Genomic DNA, 22,802 nt, shown 5'->3' on the forward strand with positions numbered 1-22,802 from the left:
TTTAAAAAAAGAACGTTTAAGGTTGTTTTAAGGACATTATCGGACATGCTCTATGAAAGCCATTCTGAAGCAGCCAGGGGTTGATTCTAAATGAGCCAAAAAGCAGAGACAGGACCAATTGTCAAACTTTTGGTGTCGATCATTCGATTTCATCCTGGACACTACAGAAAATGGGCTTAAAGTGTTAAAAACCGAACTTCTCCCTTAAATCTCATTATTGGACTCTTTACACATTAAAAGGCTTTAAAGCCTAAATAAGTCTCATCTAGGTGGTCATTAATCATTTGTTTATTCAGAATTTTTAGAACTCAAACTGAATAAGAGCACTGAGAACCGTTTCACAAAGCAAGTTTAACAAACTCTGAATTGATCTGTTTCAGTTTCATAAAGGCTGTTGAGAGTTGATTAACTCTGAGTAGGTTCACTGAGAGTTGAAGACGTGCGTAACAAGTATGAAAAGCCTTTATCGGTTAAGTCCGATTCGACGAGTCCCCATGACAACAGGCAACAGGAAGTGCCTATTTCCCACTGGAACTAGAGATTTAAATGCAGAATGAAAGAAACATTGAAGAATGTGTTTAAATGGCAGAGATACAGAAAGGGGGATGGCGTAGGAGAAGATTACTACTCCAGTTAGGGTACACCTTTATATGAAGTCTGTTATAGCAGGCCATTTTGACATTTATTAAAACCACTATCCCCTCTGTTGTTCCATTTGTAGATCACTTAAATACGATTCTTACTGGTCAAAACCAATGATATTCTAAATTATATTTTTGAAACAGAAACTGAATTTAGAAAAGTACAAAAAACTAAATTGTACCAGTAAGAATTAAGTTTTATATACCTATAAATGTTTACACATTTTAAGTGGTCATTCTGACATTTATCAGCTTCTTAAAATCTGAAATGATCTGATTTCAGGTTTAGAAAACTTAAGAGTTTCCACTAAACCTGAATCCTAAAACAGGCCCCTGATCTCTGAAACCAACTACATTAAAATCTGAGATGTACAGATTTTAAATCAGGAAAAAACCTGGTATTATTCACAGCAGAACTCCCGAAAAGATCAAACGTATTTTCTTGTATTTGTTTCAGCTATTTTTTTGTGTTTATATCTTTAATTTAATTAGAATACTGTCTTTATGGATTAACTTAATTTTACTTTACCATTTCTTTTCCTTTAAAACATTCCGAATGATGCTTTAAAAACAAACTTGATAATTTTCTATTGCATTCACATTCACGGAGCCCACCTCTCAGAGTTTGCAGGCCTGCTGGTTACAGGTTTGAAGAGGGAGATCCTGTCAAAGCAGAGGTAGAGGAGGTAGACCAAGCCCACGCTGAAAGGAGTGAAGAGGTCAAACGTTTTACAGACAAAATGGCCACCTAGGAGGAAAAAAACGAAAAATAAGTTAAGGTGAAGATGTGTGCCGATTCACTGAGTTTCTTTATAAACATTGACAAACACACCCACTCATACCTGTCCTGAGAGTGGAGAGGGCAGTGAGGAACTGACAGAGCAGCAGCTGTTTGGTGAGGATCTCCTGGATGTTCTCCTGACCCTCCACAGAGAAACCCTGCAAAAAAAACAAATGCCATCAACACAGATCTCAGCCAACTAGACCGAGTTCTCCAGGCTTATCATTATTTTTCTAATTATTTTAAGTAAAAGTAGGAAGATATTGTTCAGAATTCATCTTACCCCATCTGCCATGAGGAAATGCAGCCCTCTTCTGTCTGTGTTCTCCATGACAAAATTACGAAATGCATTAAGATTTTCAGGCCGAGTGATGTCACCATCCCCGTCCACTCCGCCCTCACCTGAGACACACAGACAAACATCCACTCAATCATTTATAATCTGAAATATCAGCTTTTCCCCTCTGAGAGGTGAGTTTCATCAACACACCGTAATAGGGTTCAAACAACTCGCTCGGCGCGGCATAGAAATCCTCCAGTTTGAAATCGCACGGCCCTCTCAGCGTCATCCCAAAGCCCTTTGCGTGCCAGCGTTTCCTCCACAAAATATACTCTGAGAAGCCACCAGGCCCCGCACAGACGTCGCCGAAATACAGAGGCTCGCCCTCACGGTCCTTCACCAACGATTTCTATATGATAAAAGCATCATTTTCATTGAAGCAGATGATTATATGGACCTGCGCTCTGTCATCCATCAGAGGTGCTGTATTGGAGCAAACACACTCACCCCTTGAGAATCCTTTGGATTAGTAAACATGTAGTCAAAGCAGTGATCGATGTTGGCCATTTTCATGGCTGCTCTATATACAGACAACATATAGCATAATTTAAAGCATAATATAGCATAATTTAAATAATTGAAACAGAGCAGTAGAGATAAATTATAAAAGTGCAAAGATGACAAAGTTTTCTATAAATTTTCAATGTTAGGGTGTCAGAAAGTATTTGCGTCTTTTTTATTTTTACTTTCGACCCATTTAAAATGTAATAGTAGCAAAATGATTTAATTAATCAGGTCATTAAGTTATTAAATGTTGTTTTAACTTTTGAGGCATTTGGATAATGGTTTCAGCTTGAACAGGTCAGAGGTTAGAGTCAAGTGAAGGTGCAAACAGCTGGGTGGCTCCTGTGAACTTCAAAAGTGGAGAATCCTATGGATTTAATTCATTTAAAATATCTGTTTAATTTTCAGGCTTTGTTATTTTAAAGAACTCATAACACATTTTGTTTTCCTAAAAAAATCTGTTTTATCATGATACCTGACTCCCACATTAGGACAATAATTGTGAGCTGTACAAAAGTGAACCCAACTGAAATAAAAATTAAAAAAATGCTTTAACATCCTAAATTGAAGCTGGTATTTCAATATAGTTTTTTACCTGTTGAGAAAGATTCCTCCTCTGATTGTCTCGTAAGGATTGGAACGTGTTCGTGCTCTCCTCATCTCCTCACCCTCCAGGTCATCAAAGATCGTCTGAATACAAAAACAAACACATTAGTATGAAGAAAAAACTGCCAGCAAGAAAGTTTAACATTTAAACAAACAAGAAAGATAAAAATATCAATGATTTGTAATTAGAATGAAGCAAGCTGAATTTATTTAGCTGGTAAAGTTAGAGATTGAGATGCTTTATGTAAAAATAACCTGATTTTAAAACTTTCTTTTAAATGTACTAACTGAAAAGCCTATAACTAGATTTGCTCTAGTTGGGCTTTTTTCTTTTAATTGTTATAACACGAACATGATAAAAGTAGAATACTTTTACAGCTCACCTTGCATCGTAGAAGAGTGTGCAGAAGATCTTCTGTGCAAAACTCGGTTTCATCCTCAATCTTTAGTTTTCTCTGCCCAAAGATAAAAAAATATATATTTAAATATTTGGAAAAGTATAAATCCAGATCTCTCAGATAAAGTGCCCATGTTGGTATTTTACCGGTCCCAGAATCAACCAGTCCCTCAGCTCCTCTGCATCCGGGATCTCCGTCATGCATTCTGGAAACCAGTCAACTTTCTCAACAGCACTGGGCTGTGAAGAAAAAAAAAGCAAACAACTTTGCTTCAATTAAACAATTTTAAAGAAAAAATAAAAGAAAGAAAAAAAAGGTGGATAAATGTTTTTTTCTCACCTGTGGTTCATCACGCCAGTCAACATTCAGCTCTCCTTTGAAACCCTGCAGCGTGAGGCCCAGACCCCTCCTTCCACGCTGGGTGGAAGCCTCCACGATCTCTTTGCGTCCCTGGCCAAACTTACCCAGACCCTCCCCTTCCCTGAAACCCATCTTCGCCTGTGGGAAAAAGAGTAAGGTTAGGGGAGATTTTAAAACACAGCATGCTACACTTTATGAATTCAAAACAGTACAATGTGTAAGCTCCTAAAAAAAAACAAGGTTTTTATTTAATTACCATGAGCTTCTGTGACACGCTGTTGTACATAGAGAACTTCGAGGCGGTCTGAGAGGAGCTGTCATCATCTTTGGTATCAAAGGAGGAGGATGTTGATATGGACGGCATGGAAAAGCTCGGTCTGTGATCCTCCTGGTCACTGAGGGAGTCATTTTGGCTGGAGTCTGGACAGGACGACACCAGAGAAACATGCATAGAAACCTCATTTAAAACAGTATTAAAATAACAATAGCATCTTACAAACAAATAAATATGCAGATTACATTATATTTCTCAAAATATGATGCTAGATGTTGCTAACTGTAAATATGCACAGAGAAAATTTCTAATTCAAAAAGCACACCCAAAGTGAATCCAATCAGGAAGAAAAGAGGATTTATGTGAATGTTTCAAATGGCTAACCATAACCTAAAGCACACATTTTATTTCAGTTAATGGTAGACATGAATATATTACCCTGTCTAGACAGGGACTCTTCATCTGAGCTACTTTCATCGCGCTGCCTCTTTGGCCCCTGCAGAGGTGAGTATGTTGGATCCGCTCTTCTCTTCATTACAACTGAAATGAAGCACAGTGTTGGTTAAAAACAAGACTAATGGTAGTGTAAATGAATGTAAATAATCAAACTTTTGGCTTGTATAAACACAATGCGATATACCTAGCTGAACTAGAATCACAGGTAGCATCAAACACTTTTATTATTTAAAAATAAGCATGCTGTTCTGTTCTTATAAATTTGTTTTATAAATTACGGGTGCACGATACAGAAAAATGTAGCTGACATTATACAAATTAGCTAGCTAATAATCAATACCAATAATTGTATTCCCTAGACCTACTAACAGATAGTTTTCTCCTACCAGTACTGTGCATTCATTGCAAATAACAGTTCAGCTGTTTTGGAAACTTCAACAAACATCCACACCACCAAAATTTTTTACATGCATCATCATCAACCCGCAGGTACTGCAGGCATAACCCTTGCTTTCTTTTCCGCTTTTGTGTCGGTGTGTTTTAATGGTGGAATAGTCAATGTCCGATATTTGGTTTTAAGGCTAATATTGGCAAGTGTCGATAACGCTGACAATATAATGCATCCTTACTATAGATGCATGTTCTTGTTTAGGGGAGATTTGCTATAGCACTGTCATGGCAGCAAGGGGGGTTGGTTTGTAAAAAGGAATAGTTACAATCAGCGACAGTTCTTTTATAATACTAAGTCAGTCTATATCGATGGAGATGCACTGATCAATTGGTCGCTGATATTACCCAACCCTGCCTTTACTGGGTATGACTATAACTCGCATGTCAAATATAACAAAAAATCAGATTTATGATTTAATTTTACTGAAATTACCCCCGTCCAATTTTTGTCTATAAAAGCAACAAGCAAAAGGATAGGCTTAGATGCAGATTTTACATCTAGAGTTGGACAAATTGTAGAAAAATGATTGACACAGCTGTTTTGCAATCTAAATCATCAACTTGCAATTCCAGCACTTTATTTTGTAAACAAAACTAAAACAGGTAAGACTTAACAAAAAAATCTAAAGTACAAAATACAGGAAACAAACCCGTAGCAAATGATTAGTTGTTTTCAAAGACATGTGGGTTTGCCATTAGAGCTTAATAATAGATACAAAAAAGATGCTCGCATCTAACTTTTGTTATGATTTTGAAGAACATAAATACATAGTTCAAATAATGTAATTTTGCATTACATTTAAAATCCCACCGACAGAAGATCAAAGACAACACAGATTTCATTAATACTATTTAAATTCCTGATATCACTAAAGTAAGCACATATTTTAGGATTCATTACCAGACATCTTTGACAAATCACTTAAATAAATAAATGCAATTTTGAAAAAGCATATCATATTTACCCTTTGTCATTACTTGCATATTTATGCAATGCAACTTAATACAGAACTATAATAATTGAATAGTTAATTATTATATCCATCTTTTTAAATGCTGTTTGTGTTATTATAATGCAGTCCAAGAATTAACTCGACTTTCGACCTTAAATTCTCCAGTATCCCCACCAAGAACTTCACGCATTGAGAACACAACAATTTCAAACACAAACAATTACCTATCGATTATGTGGTAAATGTATTGAGTACAGGCCCATGTCAGTCTGCAATGTTTTTGTAGAAAACACCAAGAAGCACTGATAGATTTAACAGGCTACTTCATTTTGTGTTTTCAAAGAAATGAAACTACGCAGCATTAGCTGTTAGCGTGCAATGTTAGCCAACTATTCTTTGTTTTACCAGCTCGGAGGGGGGGAGAGCTTCACTCTTCTGTGGGGAAACAACATCGACTGGGACTTACTGTCTCAAAATGTTTCAAAATGTTCGAGTAAGAGTTTTTATTTTGCATGGAAAAATGTGCCAAAAAAGCAGTTCTCTAAAGAATTAGCCCGCTCAGCGTCCTTTTTCCTTGGACGGACGCAAACAGATGACGTTACTTCCGGAAGGCGCCCCAACTGCAACATGGGAGTTTGAGTTGTTTTGTAAAAAGTGACGTTATGCTTTGAACCAGGGGTCAACCACTTACTTTAGGCTGAGAGCTACCGCGCCATAGGAAGGGCTACTAATACTGACATATGAACTGCTTAATATAATAATATAATTCTTAATATTTTTAATACTCTTTTAAATCATTAGAACATTTATTTTGTTTTTCCTTAGATGTCCTACAAACAGCAAGTACAGCGGTTATTTCTGGTATGACTCTGTAAGATATTCACAGGGGGTTAATATTATTCTTTCATGATATAGTTATATTTCCATTATGAATAAATATTCATACTTAAAATGTCTTAATGTAAGAAAAATTGAACTGAGGTCAAATGTGTGTGTGTATGGGTGTTAATAACACTGATACTGGAAAAAAAAATAAATAAAAAATTGATGCAATCTTTAAAACAGCTACATAGATGCAGTGAACATAAGCATTTACAGTTTTAATCTAACTGTAAAATGTTCATAAATGTAAATTTTCCTAACCCGGAAAGGATTAATTACACATTAACTTTTCAATGCAAAAAAAGTCATACTGAAAAAGTTAGCTGTATCTATGTAAGCATGAAAAAAGTAGTCACATTGGGACAGTGGCGTGCATAGACTTTTTGAACAGCAGGGGCGGAGAGAAAAAAAGGATACATATAGCGCATCCTGACCACTGTAGTATCCTTTAATACATGGTTTGGCTCCTTAGAGGGCACTTTAACATGTGTTTTTCAGCACTTGGGCCAGAATTCACACTGCATTTTATCACACTGATAACACCAAAATGCTGCATATTTGCACCATATATGTTTGTCATATATGTCATATATTTTTGAAATGCTCAGAACTTCCATATCAATTCGTTTTACATCATGTTTTTTCTCCAACACTATTTATATTTGATCACTGCTGCTCTTTATGAAATGGAAATGTTCATTTCACTGCTAAGCTGCTTCTCATTTACTGTCTGAAAGCTGTACAAAAAGAATTTCATTCTGTATACACTACATGTAAACAAAATTTCAATAAAAGTCTAATTCTAAGTCTGAACGGAAAGATTATTTTTATACTTGCCCTGATAACAAATTTTTCATTCATGTATACATGTACTGTAATGATAATAAAATACATGTATTTGCTGCTAGTTGTATTGGCTGCTTCCGGTTGCTTGTGAAAATTATCAAGATTTATGGATGTCCTTCGATGATTGTATTTCAGTTTGAATATAAAAATCTAACTCAACTAATATTTAATATTGACCCCGCTTTTTATACAGGCTGCTGGAGGCTACTCAGTGTTTTTGTCATGATCTACCCTGATATCTGACCTTAATTACTTGCATCATTCACCTGCCATTCCCTCACCGCTCTCTAATTATCATTCATCTATTTCACCTGCTCCCTCTGCAATACATGCGGTTCAGCCCAGCTGTCGGGCCAGATCATTGTTTGATGTCCGTTTGTTTGTTTTGTTACTTTAAGTTACTCTATGGTTCATGTTCCCGTTCCCAGCGGCCAGTGGGTTGAGAGGTTTTTAGTGTTTGTCTTGTCTCCTGATCGTGTCCTGGCTCCCAGGTCGGACTACAGCTTTAAGTCCGTAAGCCTGGCTCCTAGGTAGAGACCAGTTTAAAGTTCTGCAGTAATCCTGGTACCATGTCTTGTCTCTGTCCCTCAACCACTGAGCCTGCCTGTCTGCATCTGTGCGTTTTTGTCTGAGCTGGTTGCTTGACTCATGCAACTCTGAACCTGCCTTCATGTTCTGTGGATTCCTGGAACCCTGGATCGTTCTGTTCCTGTGTGGAGCGGAACCCCTGACCGGGCTGGGGACCTCTAGATTCCAGAAATGTTCCTGTGTCAGAGACACTTTGGACAGCTCTGCACCACAGTCCATCGGCTAGATCCTGCCTTCCTTATAGAGGATGTGCTGAAATGTTAAACCAGGTAAGTGACTCAATCAGATAATCGTCTCCTGTCAGATGATCAGGTCACTTACCTGTGTTTCTCCCTCCAGAGTGTCAGTGATCGGGCGTTGACAGCCTCCCACCCTGCAGCCACTGCGGTCCGAGCTCCGTGCTTCAGTTCTGTTGTGTTTTTGTGTTAATAAATGCTTTGACCTTAAATACTGGGCCCATCCGTCACGATCATGACAGTTTTCCTTAAACTGAGCAGGATCAGGTACAAACGACTGCAGGTCATTTTTACTTTATAATGATCATTACATAGAAAAAAAAATGTTTCCATTTTCCTATATAAAAAAGTTTTTTTTTTCTTTTTTTTAAAACTCTGTAATGGTGCTAACTGGCAGGCCTAATTTGTGGACAATAGATTAGGAGTGTCTATCCAGGGTGTATTAACCCACCATGTTGGCAGTAGATCTGCTAATCCATCAGTGACACAGATGCACACACGCCTCACATGCACACACACAAAATTACCAGCTCACACATTGGTAATGATGCCAGGGCTTTATATACTGGTTTTCCCTGGAGCAGGTCATCTGATTGAGGAGCTTGTGCCTGTAGACACCGGGGAGAGCTGCTGGTACCTACACACAGAGACGCAGTTAGATACAGTTGCCCGGCAGCAGCTCCTGAGGGCAACCCGAGGAAGACTTTTCAGACATCAACTGTAAAGCACTGAAAGGAGCAGGGATGTTTTTCCGCATCCCTCGATTGACCCCTGGATATATCAGATACCTGCAGGTTTGTGTGATGCTTTCAGATAATATCCCAGTGTGGATAGATCTTATTAACTGTAAAATCTGGAAAGCAAAAAAAAAAAAAACCCTCTTATGACTACATAGTGTACAGCAGTTACACATATTTGGATACTGTGAAAATAATGTGGATTGCATTTTTAAAATTAATTTGTAGATTATTTTATTGCTGCTGTTTTTATAGACCACATTCATATTTAAAATCAGAATTAAATCCCCCAAAAACTGAACATTGGTAAGTTATATAATTAGATAGAGGAGTTCTTTTAAATGATAACCCTACTATTCAAACAGCTCATATTAGTCATGGTCATGGTAGGATTTAAAATAGAGAACCGCAGCAGTGTGTCTCTATAAATGGATTTAACTAATTGGATCTCCTGAGCAGTTGCAGTAAACCCTTGTGTCCTGGTAGATATTTCAGACACATGCAGCTGGATTTAGAGCTTCAGAGTATGTTTTTTTTTTTTAAAAAGGAGACAGCCCATTATCTGTGTTGCAAAGCTTGTGTTGTGAAGCTAATAAAAAGTCTTATATAGAGTGGGGCAAACTGCAGTACTGGTTATAAAAGAAGTAAAAAGAGTGTGCAAAATAAAGTGCCATATTTTTATGAGCTGAAAGACATAAAAAGGTTTGATTTAGCTTTAAAAGCAATTTTTTTCACAGAAAACCATACTGTATGTCTGACATTTTGTAGTCCTGACCCTTGTAGACGTCATGGACCTGCTATGTCTTCAAGTTCAATATAACCAATGTTAGTAAGCAAAATATAGAGACTTTAGTTCAGCTTTTTCCTCTTGGAAAGACCATTGCTGAGATTGAACAGGTCTTTATTGGTCACCTCTTCTATTCTGGGAGACACATCACTGTGGAGATCCCTCCGTCAGCCTCTTATAAGGATTTTGTTTGGATAATAAGGCTGCATGCATTGTAACAACCACTACTCTCTTTTTCAGACCCAAGCAGCCCAGACAATGCTGCAGAGCCAGGAGAGTTCTACCGTGCCCCGCTTGGCCCTCCTGATGGGTCTGATGGGTGTGGGTTTGTCCGGCTACAGCTCCCGCCAGCTCACGCTGCGCTACAAGCCATCGAGGCACCTCTTCAGATGAAAGCGATAGAAAATAAACTCTTTTTTTTTGGTTAAAAAAAATGATCACTTTGGAAGGTACACTCCTATCGAAAGTTATTTCTGGACGCATTAAGAAGTTAGTATTCGTGGATTAATACAAAAAAGTCAGCAAATACATAATTTAAACACAGTGATACTTTCAGGGATGCTGGAAGAATTTTTTTCTTATCAACCATCTGGCAGCTTTTATTCTCACGTTCAGTCAGTGAGTTACACATTTTATAAAAATGAACATTTTATCATAAAAATATAAACTTCTGCACCCTTATTGATTGTTTATTTATGCTGCTTTTTGCATTTCCCCAGTTTGGTGCATGATTCATGTTCAATATTGCTAAATTTCTCTCCAATTATTATTATTTTGTTGTGTTTGAACTGAAGAGAATGTTGCCTTAAAATTCTGTGTAAAAGGGCTTCCTATCCTTCTCTACAAAGCTGAGTATTATTGTTTTTTGTTTTGTTTGTTTGTTTGCTTGTTAAATGAGTATGAATAGGTATAATAAATAGGCAGCTAATAATGTTTTTTTTTTTTTAACTTGGCTTATGTTGAACGTGGATCATGGCCCATATTCTCCAATTTTTTCATGCCTTATAAATAATCAGTTAAAACTAGCAATATAAATGAAACTGATCTATAGTTTAGCTCAGTATGTGATGAAACAAATATCTTGTTTTGGTGACTTATATTAAAATCTCAGTCTATAAATAACAATCAATTTGGGTGCATTCAAAATTTTAGAAAATCTTTGCAACTCCTTCAATTTTTGTGTATATAACCTGTATATGTGGTCATGCACGTGTATCTTGGATGCTAAATGAGATTAGCGGGGCAGGACATTGGGTTCTCCCAGCTTATTGTGTGAGCTGTACTGGGCATGCAGCTGGACTCACGTGTTGTTGCCAAGGACAGGTACCAGGACAGCCGCCCTGGGCACCACCTTGGTTAACATGTGAATCCATTCGGATCTTACCCAGTTTCCCACAAAAAAATTTTCATTCGTCTACATTCATAAAATGTATGTAGATGGATGACTATTAGAGGTCTCCTAACAGACCTTTTTATGCCTGTATACTTGTTGTGTTTGATGCTTTTTTAAGTGGAGAAAATTACCTTTTGACAGCATATGAATGTAAGTCTGAGCTTTTCAATTGTAACTGCAAAGAGGATTGCATCGAAACCTCTTTACAAAACAAACCAGAACTTCAAAACTATTGCATAAATGTAAAAGAAAGATTAGCATTTTGAGACATTATGATGAAAAAAGTCATAGGTGATAATTTTTTATGGCAGCTTACGCTTCAGATATAGGATAAGTTTTTTATTTACTGTGCTATTTTCTCATTTGATGTTGTTGCAGTAACGTTTACTAAAGTTAGACCTGACTTCTATACATGGATGGAAATATAAACAGTTGTATTTTGGGAAAAAATGGACATTTTAGAAAAATATCAGTTTGCAAGAGACACTCTTTAGAGACTCGATGCTCAATAAAGCACCTTATTATGAACTTTCCATTTAATATACTGTATATAAATGTTTATGCTTAAATAAATAATCATAAAAAAAAAATATGGTTTGTGTTTTCTTTGACATACCTTGACTATACAAAGGCTTCTGACATGTATTCTAGTGCAATATTAAAATATGACTGTAATACCTGCTATGACCGCTAGATGTCAGCATAGATCACTGTATATATTCTTATATGTAGTTTTGTGCTTGATTTAAGCATATAAATAGCTTTATTATAATTCCTGCAGGGATTATTACAGATTATATGGACACTGCAATGTAAGAAGAACAGGAAAGGAAAAAAAGAAAAATAGGAGAAAAGATGAAAGAAAGAGGAGATAAAAGGGAGACAATGATAAAATAATGATAAAAACAATGATAAAAAAAAAAATATATATTTCTAATAGAATATTGGATTAACTAACATTTGATACAAAAACTGGACAATTTTAATTTAATGGGACGTGTTCATGTTACCTCTTAGAAAGTCAGACAAATGTTTCCAGAGAGACAGTAGACAATGGGTACGTGGGTTTAGTCATCCAGAGCTGCTATCTTGCAACTATTAAATGCATCCTTTCGTCAGCCTACTTGAACCAAATGAATAGTTTATAACCATGTATCAGTGAAGATGAATAACTTCCTGGTGAGAGAATTCAGCCTTATCATTCAGCTGGGTTGCTGCAGAGGCATCCCTCTTAAGGACATGGTTGGAGCTGGCTGTTGTAGACAAAGACTTCTGGATTAATATCATTTTGACACATTAGTATATATATATATATATATATATATATATATATATATATATATATATATATATATATATATATATATATATATATCTTATAAAGATTGCTGCTTTTTCTACATAAACATATGTTTTAATTTCTTCATTTCTTCTTTCTTCTTAGCTGACAGTATTGCTGGCAAAGACTCAGTCATCGAGGTCATAGTCATTCCAAAAAAGTGGAAAAACATAATATGTATTATTGTCTTCATCATCTGCACCCTCCTTCAAAAGTTCTCCGGATTGATTGTTTTAAGTTGTGTTCGTTGGATTCTGTCACCAATGTGCTATGCGATGTGTAATACATCTGAAAAACATGATGATTGAGCATAGTTTAGTTTAAGTGAGCTAATCTGTGCACCAGGCATGCAGCACCAGAGTTTCTAGTTGATGCCACCTGATTCCGGAGGCTTAAGCATGGAGTTCTGACCCAATTACACTTGTAAGCTGCTTTAAAAAAAAAAAACAATTTCTGTAACCAAGCAGTTGGATGTCAGGTATGTATAGATTACATGTGAGTCTTAAGGAGAAAATGCATGGAAATATACTGAATAGTGAATATAATACATACACCTGGACAAACCATCTGGGAACTTCAGTCGATCCTTTTAATTAACTTCATCCTCCCAGAAATAAAAAATGACTCCAAGACAGAGATGGCTTCTTTCTATACTCCACATGTTAACGGATGTGAACACATCCAAACAGAGGTCCTTTGTGTTTCTCTTTCGACCTATTCAGGAGGTTCTGGTTACTCTGCCTTGCAGCAAACGACAAAGAGCTTAATGTCTTTTCTGCAGTGGAAAAGTGGATGCTACAGTATGAGTGAGTGTCTGCATTTATATATTTGGCATTAAAGTGTCTGTATGAACACACTGAATTTTTTGGATCAATTAAATAGAGTCAAATTAAATGTCAAGGTTTTTTTTTTTATAGTTCTCTATATGAGAACCTACTGTTACAATAAACAAATATATTTTTTGGTATAATACTGGTATATTCAGACAAATCAGAAGAATCATACCTTATCTAAACATGTAACACATAAAACAATTTTTTGTTTATGAATTGAGTATTGTGTTAATTTGAGAAAAAAGTTAGCAATTTTCAAAATAACAGCAAATAAAGTGCAGGAAAATCACCTTAAGATGTGTTTAGGTTGTATCTACAGAGTCAGGTTCTCCAAAGTCTCTTGCAAAAGAAAAGATGAGAAGAATGTGAGCAATATGCTTTAGTTAGAGTTAGTTCAACCTGCTGCAGGTCATACAGTAGTTCACAGAGACAAGAGTCCGTCTCATGTATCTCTCTCTCTGCAGTCTCTGAGGTCTAAAATTTCAGACTTTCAAGGCTTCTGTAATCATCTTGGTGTAGCTTTCATCACCTAGAACATAACTCTAAACCTACATGACATCTAATACATCTTTTACTTTCCTGTTATTAAAAAACTTTGTGCTTTAGATTTTACAATAGGAGTGTTTAGATCAGAGGGTTTGCAACCTTTACAATCCGGAGAACCATTTTGATATTCAATCCAGCTAATGAAACTCACTTAGAGCTGCAAACATTACCTTTTTTAAAGACAACAAACATCTAGTAAAGTTCAAAAAGTTTTTTGATCACCACAAATTTTAGCTTTAAAATGAAGGAACTTAACTTAAAAACAGAAAATAAATACATTTTTAATATGTTGTTGAAAGTTTATAAAACTTTAAATAAGATTAAAAAAATATTATATAGAGTAAATTTATTTTTGAAGTTAAACGCAATTTGTCAATGGAGAAAGTGTAAAAAAGCAAACTATATTTTAGTATATTTATGTTTCCAAAGATTAGCTGGCTATTCATCATTTTTAACCAAACTGAGATGAAGAGCTATTATTTTATTATTGTTATTTTGCCAAGGATGTCTTTTTAGATTTTTGGACAAACAATCAATTTCTACAAGAAAGGACAATTTCAGGTAGAAATAAATGTGAATCTCAACTGGTCTAAGCTTTACTACATACTGAATACCTTGTTGTTTTAGTTCACGTTTAGGTTTATCAGTACTGTCAGTGGAAAGCTGTGTCGATGTCAGATCTCACATGGTGGCTTTTCCCCAAACGCTAAGAAGGAGGTGAATATGCTGAGACACACCTAATCTATTCTGGGTTGGCATTCCTTGGTTGATGAGGCATGGCAGAAAATTACCTAGTGGTAAATGGTGACTTTTACTGTGCTTAATGGAACCATTACATGTCTAAGTTGATGCTTTTCAGAGTTCCCTCTGTTGGCATAAAAAATAAAATGCTGAGGAGGACTTTAGCCATTAAAGCATGCACTGAACGTTGTGTACAGCTTCCTCTGTGACCAATGGAATAAAGAAATAAACTTCCTTTGCAAAGCTTTCTAAAAGTCTTTAAAGAGCACGTATTTTCCAAGTTTCTTTGCTTGAACAGTACTATTACCCTCTTATTGCATTTCTATTTTTGAGAAATACAATGAGTGTTAGTTACCTGGAACCCCAACTGATTTGAGAAAATGGCTTACAAGAAAAAATGTTTTCATTAAACTATTCTTAACTATGAAATGTAATGTTTATAAGGCACAATTTATTTTCTTTTTAAGTGTAATTTGCTAATTCAATTCAGTTTATTTATGTAGCAGCAACTCACGACACATGTCATCTCAAGGCACTTTACAGAGACAATTCAACCAGATCATACAGTCAAATTGATTCAAATTTTTCTATCTAAGAAAAACCAGCTGATTGCATTGCTGAGTTGAAAGAAATCCCTAATACCAAGCATGCTTGTAGCGACTGTCAAACAGCTCCACACACGGCCCTGTCGAGGAAACACACATCCAGGCAGATCCGAGCCAGCTCCCACATCAGCGGATGAAAGAGGGCAGTTACAGTTTGTCACAGTCAGAGAAACAGGACAACACTGAAAAACAGGCCAAGCTCCAGCATCCACAAAAAAATGCGTTGATGGCAGCAGCACAGCTCCAGGTATCATGTCAGGAGGGCAATGCATAACAACCTTTAAAACGTTGCTGTGCGAAGAGCATTAAAGTTTGTGGAAAAAATTATGTAAAAGTGCAAAAATACTTTTACTACTGTATCATTCTTACTGTATCAATTAAAAGCAAAACTTTAATGAGACTGAATCTATGATTTATAAAATGTGCTGCATCATCTCTGTATAAACCATCCCTCTGTAGATCCTAACTGTTCTTTGCAGCTACTGTAAGTCTCTGAGGAACATCTCTGTGACTTGGCCTGTGAACGTAATTAAAGCTTTAATCTCTTTTCCTGGCTAACAGTGTCCTGATGTGATGACCTGAGAATCTCATCAAGTTGTTGCTGAGTCACAGTTAATCTCAGCTGGCTCCCTCTGTTTGAAACATGACATGTACAGGAGTAACAGGATGTATAAACAGTATAACAAAAAAAAAAAGTCCATTAAAGCTACTGTTAGGATCCTTCATCAGTTAATTTGATGTGTTGCATGTCCCTTTTTAGTATAATTTTCCATTAGCTTTAAAAGTGCTGCCTCATACATTTTGCCTTCATCTGTTTTATTCTTATGTGACATAAATTATAATCATTCCAGCTGGAAAATAATCACCAGGCTGATTTCTAACAACTTTGTTGATGTATTCCTGCCAAAGAAGTCTTAACTTTATAAAATCCTCACGAGGAAAAAGCAATTACCCATGGAATTAAACCTACTGCTAAAAAAACCAAACTGTTCTCAGGAAAAAAGGCCCAACTCTGTTTATGTGTGTTTAATCTGCCTAAGAGTGACTGTAAAAGCAGCATTAATCCCTCCATGATGGTTTGATGCCTCAAGACCTGACTTGCCTTTTACAAGATTCCTGTCGTCAAATGTCACATATTAAAAACAATTAACTAGTGTTAATTTTACAAGCAGATTATTATTTATTTATTTATTATCATTTCTATTATAGTCTTTTGACTGTAACAAAATGTACTCATCTGATGTCATTTTAAAGTGGTTTTGTCTTTTTTTTACTTAATTTATTAATAATTAGTTAGCCAAAGTATGAAGTAATAAAAGAATGTTTATTTGTGTCTTTTTACTTATTTATACACAGGTTAAATATTCCATTTAAAGTATTGGTTTATTTTTGTTAAGTTTTGAATAAAACTAAAACATAAATAGGATTTAAATTGCATAGAAGTGCTTTGTATACTGTCCTCACCTTTCTTAATGACTAACATGAAAACCACAGGATTCTTTAAGCCAAGGATATTTTTATTTATTTTATCAGCTGATAAAATTAATTGTTTTTTCATGATTGAAGGTATTTTGGGTGACATTTATTTATTTGTGTATTCATTTATTTATATTGATATTCGAAGGAGAATATTGACAGAAGCTACAGTGGTTATTTGTTAAAAAACATGTAAATCTGTAAACAGCTCTATTCATTTTACCTTTGATATGTTTTCTGTCCTGCGTTTATCTGATTTCTGTTAACTTACAGAATAGCCTAAACTTCACAACAACTTTAATTTATCACTACAACAAAAAGAAAAAAAGAAAAGAAGAAATTAGGGGAGACACAAAGAACAGGAACTATTCACAATAGTTTCATTATCTCAGGGCACACATGACTCTACAGGTTACAGTCCTGTTGTCAAGGTTGATATAATCAGCAGAGGTCAAAAAGGGAAGCTTTCCAGAAAGGTAGGCTCAGTCAGTGTAAAATACAAAACATAAAAAGTCTGCAGAGTTACTGCAACTGTGGAAGGAGCCAACAGAAAAAAACCCCCAAAAACACAAAAAAAAACAATCAAGAGACTTAAAGTGTGCAAGATCTACCATGTAATTACATTCAGTGATGGGAAAATTATTAAAACACAAACATATGTTTTAGGAAAATAATGACTAAATAAGTGCAGAGGAATTTATTAAAAACACATGGGGAGAAAAATCAGATAGGAAGTACTGGTACTGCCAAAGAATCAAATCACTTCCAATTATCTGGGACTCAGAAAAGTAGACATGTAAAGAAAATATGTTACAGCTTTTAGAGATTTTGATAAGTAAAATCCTGTGTGTCTCCACCAGCTTTCTACTAGAACAGGCTCCAGTCCTGCATGGTTGGATGTGTCTCGGCTCCACCACCTCTCCATCAAACACTTAAACAACAACTTAGCATGCATTCAAGTTATTGTAAGCTCATCTAAAAGTTCCAGAACTCTAGACCCTAAGCAATGCACTTCTCAGCTCTGACATAAAAGCCTTTATCATTACATATTTTATCACATGAGTGTTGGATATCTGTCGGTTCTCTCTTATTAACATCAGTCATTTGGTTGCTTTTCAGACTAACCTAAGATTTAAATTGGATGGACATGTCGAATTCTTTTCAGATAATTGGTTAGGAAGTGGTCCATTAAATTTTCAAAGCTTGAAACATTGTTTTATAATATAACCTAGATATCTCGGACCTATCTGGTATGTTCACTGGTCTTCATTGTGCCATTTGTCCTCTAAGATGTTCTGAGGTTTTACTTTAGGTTTCTGTACAAAACTCACAGAGGAAGATCAAAATTAAAAAAAGGCAAATAAGTCGTTTTAGCTAAATTTTATAGTTTTCCTAAAAGACATTTTTTACTTTTTCTTGGAGTATTAGGAGCCTTTTAACAAACTAGGGAAAACAAACAGCTAATTTTATATTAGCATTTTTCCATTTCTTGAGTGTATTATTCCAACCATGAAGGACATGCTACACATTCATATATACTCTTATCCATCTCATCTCAGAAAACAGAATAAAACTAGAAAGGATGAAAACAGCTTCAAGAAATTCTAGTGGAGGGGAAGAGCTCTTAAATGATCAACTCACAAAGTGACAGCCCATAGGGTTAAAGGTCACTAACCTATAGAATGAGTGTTGATAGACTCATTTTAGCAGGCAGTCCTGGGCTACGTCAGATGACACTAATAAAGGCACCAACATCAGACTCCATTAAGGGGCTTCCTTTTAGAGCAGTAGGGGTCAGCAACCTGTGGCTCCAGACACAGATCTGTATCAACGGTCCCTTCACTGTGGTTCTGAAAAAAACTGAAATAAGAAATAATTGTAGATACTCTGTGCCATTCTATCAAACAGATCAGTGTGTGGATGCAAAACAACTTCCTCCAGTTAAATACGGATAAAACTGAGATAATTGTCTTTGGACTACAAAAAACTAGAGTTGTCATTCATCATCTTAAAACTCTTTCATTAGAACCTAAAAAACAAGTTAGAAATCTCGGGGTAATCATGGACTGAGACCTCAAGCTCAGTACATCAAGCATATTACCATCTAAAAACATTACTAAAATAAAAAAAAAACATGGGAGAGATTAATCCATGCATTTGTCTCCAGCAGGTTAGACTATTGTAACGGCCCGTTCACTGGCCTTTCCAAATGAGTTGTTAAATAACTACAATTTATCCAAAACACTGCTGTTTGAGTCCTTACAGAACCAGGTAACACAACCATATTAGTCCAGAGCACCAATATGAACCACCTCAGGCCTTGATATCCTCAGGGAGGGGTTTACTGGTGGTTCCTAGAGTCACCATTAAATATGGTGAGGCTGCGTATTATTTTCATGCAGCTAAGGTCTGGAATAGACTTAATAAGGACGCAAAACAAGCATAAAATCTGATTATGTTTAAAGCTACAGTGTGTAATAATTACAGGGATATACAGTCAGAAATGTAATATATTATATATAACTATGTTATTTATCATCATCTACGAGCTCAGCCTCTTAACCTTAATATTTGCGTTGCCTTAGAATTCGTTATTTATAATTACATAGGAGCGGGTCTCGCAGCCATGGAGGCAGACATCTTTGCACTACGGCAGCGCAGAGCCAACAAACTAGCGATTGTGAGATCGCCCATTACGCTCGAAAGTAACTACGGCAAGTTGAGAGAGATGAACTGAGACGGTACTGAACAATAGATGGCAGTATTAAAATGATCTATGTAAACAAACCTCATCACTTGAGAAGGTAGGTGATGCGGAAGTCGTGGAAGACATTTTGTCCCGTAACGCTCGCCGTACTGTTGGGGGAGAGAAGCGGTGGGGGGAGATGTTCATGTTGCTGCAGTCTGCAGTCTGAAACGTTAGATGTCGCTGAAAATTACACACTGTAGCTTTAAGCTCAGGTTGAAATCATGCATATTTACTCTTGCCTATGGTGATTGATTGCATTTTAACTAATTATAATATATAATATGTATTTTTATATATTTGTATTGATTGAATTTGTTTTTTTGTGTTTGTATTGTTGTTAGGTACATTGAGTTTCCTTGTGTATGAAATGTGCTGCATAAATAAATTTGTCATTCTTGCCTGTATCTTTAAGGAAACATCAATGTTTTTTTTCTACTTGATTCAATGCAGCTTTTTCATTTGGTTTATACTTTTGGTTGGGCTTATTTATGTTCTTCAGCTTTCATATTTATGGTGGCTCACTAAGCTGGACTAATTTTACAATATAAATATGATTTTTCTTCCTTTCTATAAAGGTTTAATCATTAAATTTCTTCTAAAGTCTGATGAATGAAAAAAATAAAACATCTTAATTTAATCTTCTAGGCTTTCAATATTTATGTACATCTTAATCAAACCTCTTGACAATTTTAATTTCGTAGCAGTGGTGGAAAAAGTGGCTTTTGAATTTTCGAAAAGGTGGCAGATGCCGCTTATAAAGGGAAAAGGTTTTAAGAAAATACTTCAAGCCTCAAAATTACTTCACCCTCATTATTAATACCATCCTAGTCCAATGTGTTGAAAGAAGTAAAACTTCATGTGTTTGATCTGATAAGTGTTTTCTCTGCATTTCCCCAGCTGACCCATTGCATAAAGAAAGGGCTTTTACAGATCTTTGAATCAGGTGAGGGGTCTTAACCAGAAAGGTGGCCAAAGTGTGGCTATTTTAAGGGGGTCAGCCCTTCAGCATAATGTGTTATTTGTTTCCTCTGGCAGCAGAGGCCTCTATGAGGGGGGGAAGGATTTCAATTTCAGCACTATGATGTGGCTTATGCTCTCTACAATAAACAGTCTGTGTCTACAGTAAATATGCAACCTGACTCCTTGAACACCTATGATCCAATTTTCCGTGCTGATGACTCTAAATGGAAAGAAAGAAAACAGAGTTTGGGCAAATAATTACTCTCCTTGAACCTTCTAAATCCTAAATTACAAGTGTTCTACAGTTTATCAGGTAAAAGCCAGGTAAGATCATCTTTAAAGTAAACAACTGACCAAAACCCAAATCCCCCAAATTGATCAAAACACAATCTAAACCCAACTCGCAAAAATATTCACAACCTTTTCAAATGTTCTCTCATGACATCCTCAGACTTTGGTATAATTTATGAGGATTCAATAAGAAAGCCTAACAAAATACTATATTTTTTTGTATTTCCGCCCACTTTACTCTGATGCCACTAAAACAAACCCTCTGCAATGACCCAAAGGTAACAGCTAGAACTGGAATAAAGCTGTGGAAACATTTAAACAGATTTGTCTTATAAAAGAAGCAATGAACATCTAATAAAACACGCTTTAATATATCAGTAGCTTGTTTTTATCTTTAAAGCATGACATAGCTGTAGCCCTATGAATACATGTTTGTTCTTAAACTGGCAAGCTAGATAAGAAAAGCATTACACAGAAATCTGCCAATAGGAGCCCGGTCGGTTTGGAGGGTCTGTTTATGGAGAACTATTATTTATACAGCCTGCAAGTCCAATTTTTAGAGCAGTAGCAAGAAGATAACCATTGTTTAACAAAAAACAAATGATAAGATCTCTGATTGCTACAAGCTGTGAAGGATAGAAAGCAGATAAGTTAAAGGTCATTCAATCTGAAGACAAAAAATGTAATTTCCAAACAGGGCTAACATTAATTAACAGATTGGTGTAGTCCAGGGGTCACAACCTTTCTAATCCAGAGAGCCATTTTACCTTGAACTGAGCTAAAAAAAAGTCTTACAGACTTTACATTTTACATTTCAATCTGAAAAACTCACACATAGAGAAAAGACAATTAGGAGAAATGTATTATACAGTTACTTTGTCATTGGGGTTCAGACCTCGGCAGGAAACATGCCGCTTAATTTTGATAGATATATATGAACAGGAGCAAAGAATAGGGCTGTCCCCCCCTCCCCGCCAGGCCTGAAACTGGTGGTGGATTGGAGATAGATGAAGTCGGTCGGTCAGTAGACTGCAGGCTAGCGAGACGGTACGCTGAGCTTTATGGGGACTGCACAGTCCCCATAAAGTGGACTGTGTGAGCTGATACTAGAGCATCACTGTGGGACCTGGAAGATGGAAGTCCAGTTGGATAACACAGGTTGAAAGGACCTGATGAATAAGCATGAAGCGACAGTGGAAAGGAAAAACTCCCTGTTGGGAAGAAACCTCTGGCAGAACCAGGCTCAAAATGGCGGTCTTCTTTCAGAACGGTTAAGATGAGACAGGAAACGCAGTAAGAGTCCGGGAGGAATGACACTCTGATGAAGCTTTAGCTACGATGGTGGGGGAGGGGCTGGAGTTGGAGTTGCGCACAGGAGCAGAAAGGTGCGGAACGGAGGCCTTTTAGGATGAGATTTGGATGCCGATTGGCTTTCGTGGAGGTGTGGTTCAAAGCTGATTGGCTGTGTCGCAGGTGGATGTAGGAGTTTCTTCAGTTGAATTTGCTCCTGGGCTCCATTTAAATAAACACAACTTCTTATTTTTATTAAACTTTTGCAATAGGACATATGCCTTAATTTTAAACTGTTTATTTGCTGTGTTTAGCTTTTACAATAAGGATAGAAATAGAGGTTTCATAAAGGAGAAGCATTAAAGGTATAGTGGAGGATGTTCTTTTTCTGGGTGGATCATCTAAGTGGTCCTCCTAATTGTCAATCATTCTGGTGATTCTACATAAGGCCGTCCTACTTGCCCATTTTCACTAACCAGTGGTGAGTCTGACATAGAGGAAAATTGCAAATCTTCTTTTGGAAATTAAGCTAGTTTAAAAGTTGAAACAACAACTTTATCAAGCCCATTTCTCCTCGTACGCGCATTTAATAGGTGTTCCCTCCGAGGAGCGGGTACAGAGTTGTGCATGTGCATTTCTTTTTTAAAGTAGATATGGTAGGTCTTCCACTATACCTTTAATTTGAGATTTTGTTGTATTGGATATTATTTTATGTAAAAATGAAACAACAAATGAAAAAG

At 36.2% G+C, this 22,802-nt stretch overlaps 1 protein-coding gene across 1 annotated transcript in view; it reads right to left on the reverse strand.

Annotated features, from left to right (window-relative positions):
- cmtr1 (cap methyltransferase 1) overlaps positions 1–6,360 on the reverse strand; it is a 12,792-nt gene extending 6,432 nt beyond the window's left edge. The window contains exons 1-12 of the mRNA XM_015373501.1: positions 6,230–6,360; positions 4,343–4,444; positions 3,887–4,050; positions 3,610–3,768; positions 3,417–3,509; positions 3,256–3,327; positions 2,862–2,956; positions 2,210–2,282; positions 1,913–2,111; positions 1,706–1,824; positions 1,484–1,580; positions 1,257–1,389 (exon numbers count right to left, since the gene is read on the reverse strand). Of these exons, the coding sequence (XP_015228987.1) occupies positions 1,257–1,389; positions 1,484–1,580; positions 1,706–1,824; positions 1,913–2,111; positions 2,210–2,282; positions 2,862–2,956; positions 3,256–3,327; positions 3,417–3,509; positions 3,610–3,768; positions 3,887–4,050; positions 4,343–4,439 (1,301 nt within the window). The 5' untranslated portion in view covers positions 4,440–4,444; positions 6,230–6,360. The remainder of the gene's footprint in view (positions 1–1,256; positions 1,390–1,483; positions 1,581–1,705; positions 1,825–1,912; positions 2,112–2,209; positions 2,283–2,861; positions 2,957–3,255; positions 3,328–3,416; positions 3,510–3,609; positions 3,769–3,886; positions 4,051–4,342; positions 4,445–6,229) is intronic.
- Between the last annotated feature and the right edge of the window lie 16,442 nt (positions 6,361–22,802).

The sequence above is a fragment of the Cyprinodon variegatus genome, unplaced genomic scaffold (assembly GCF_000732505.1).
Source record: "Cyprinodon variegatus isolate N-32 unplaced genomic scaffold, C_variegatus-1.0 Scaffold4, whole genome shotgun sequence".
In the NCBI taxonomy this organism is placed as follows: Eukaryota; Metazoa; Chordata; class Actinopteri; order Cyprinodontiformes; family Cyprinodontidae; genus Cyprinodon; species Cyprinodon variegatus.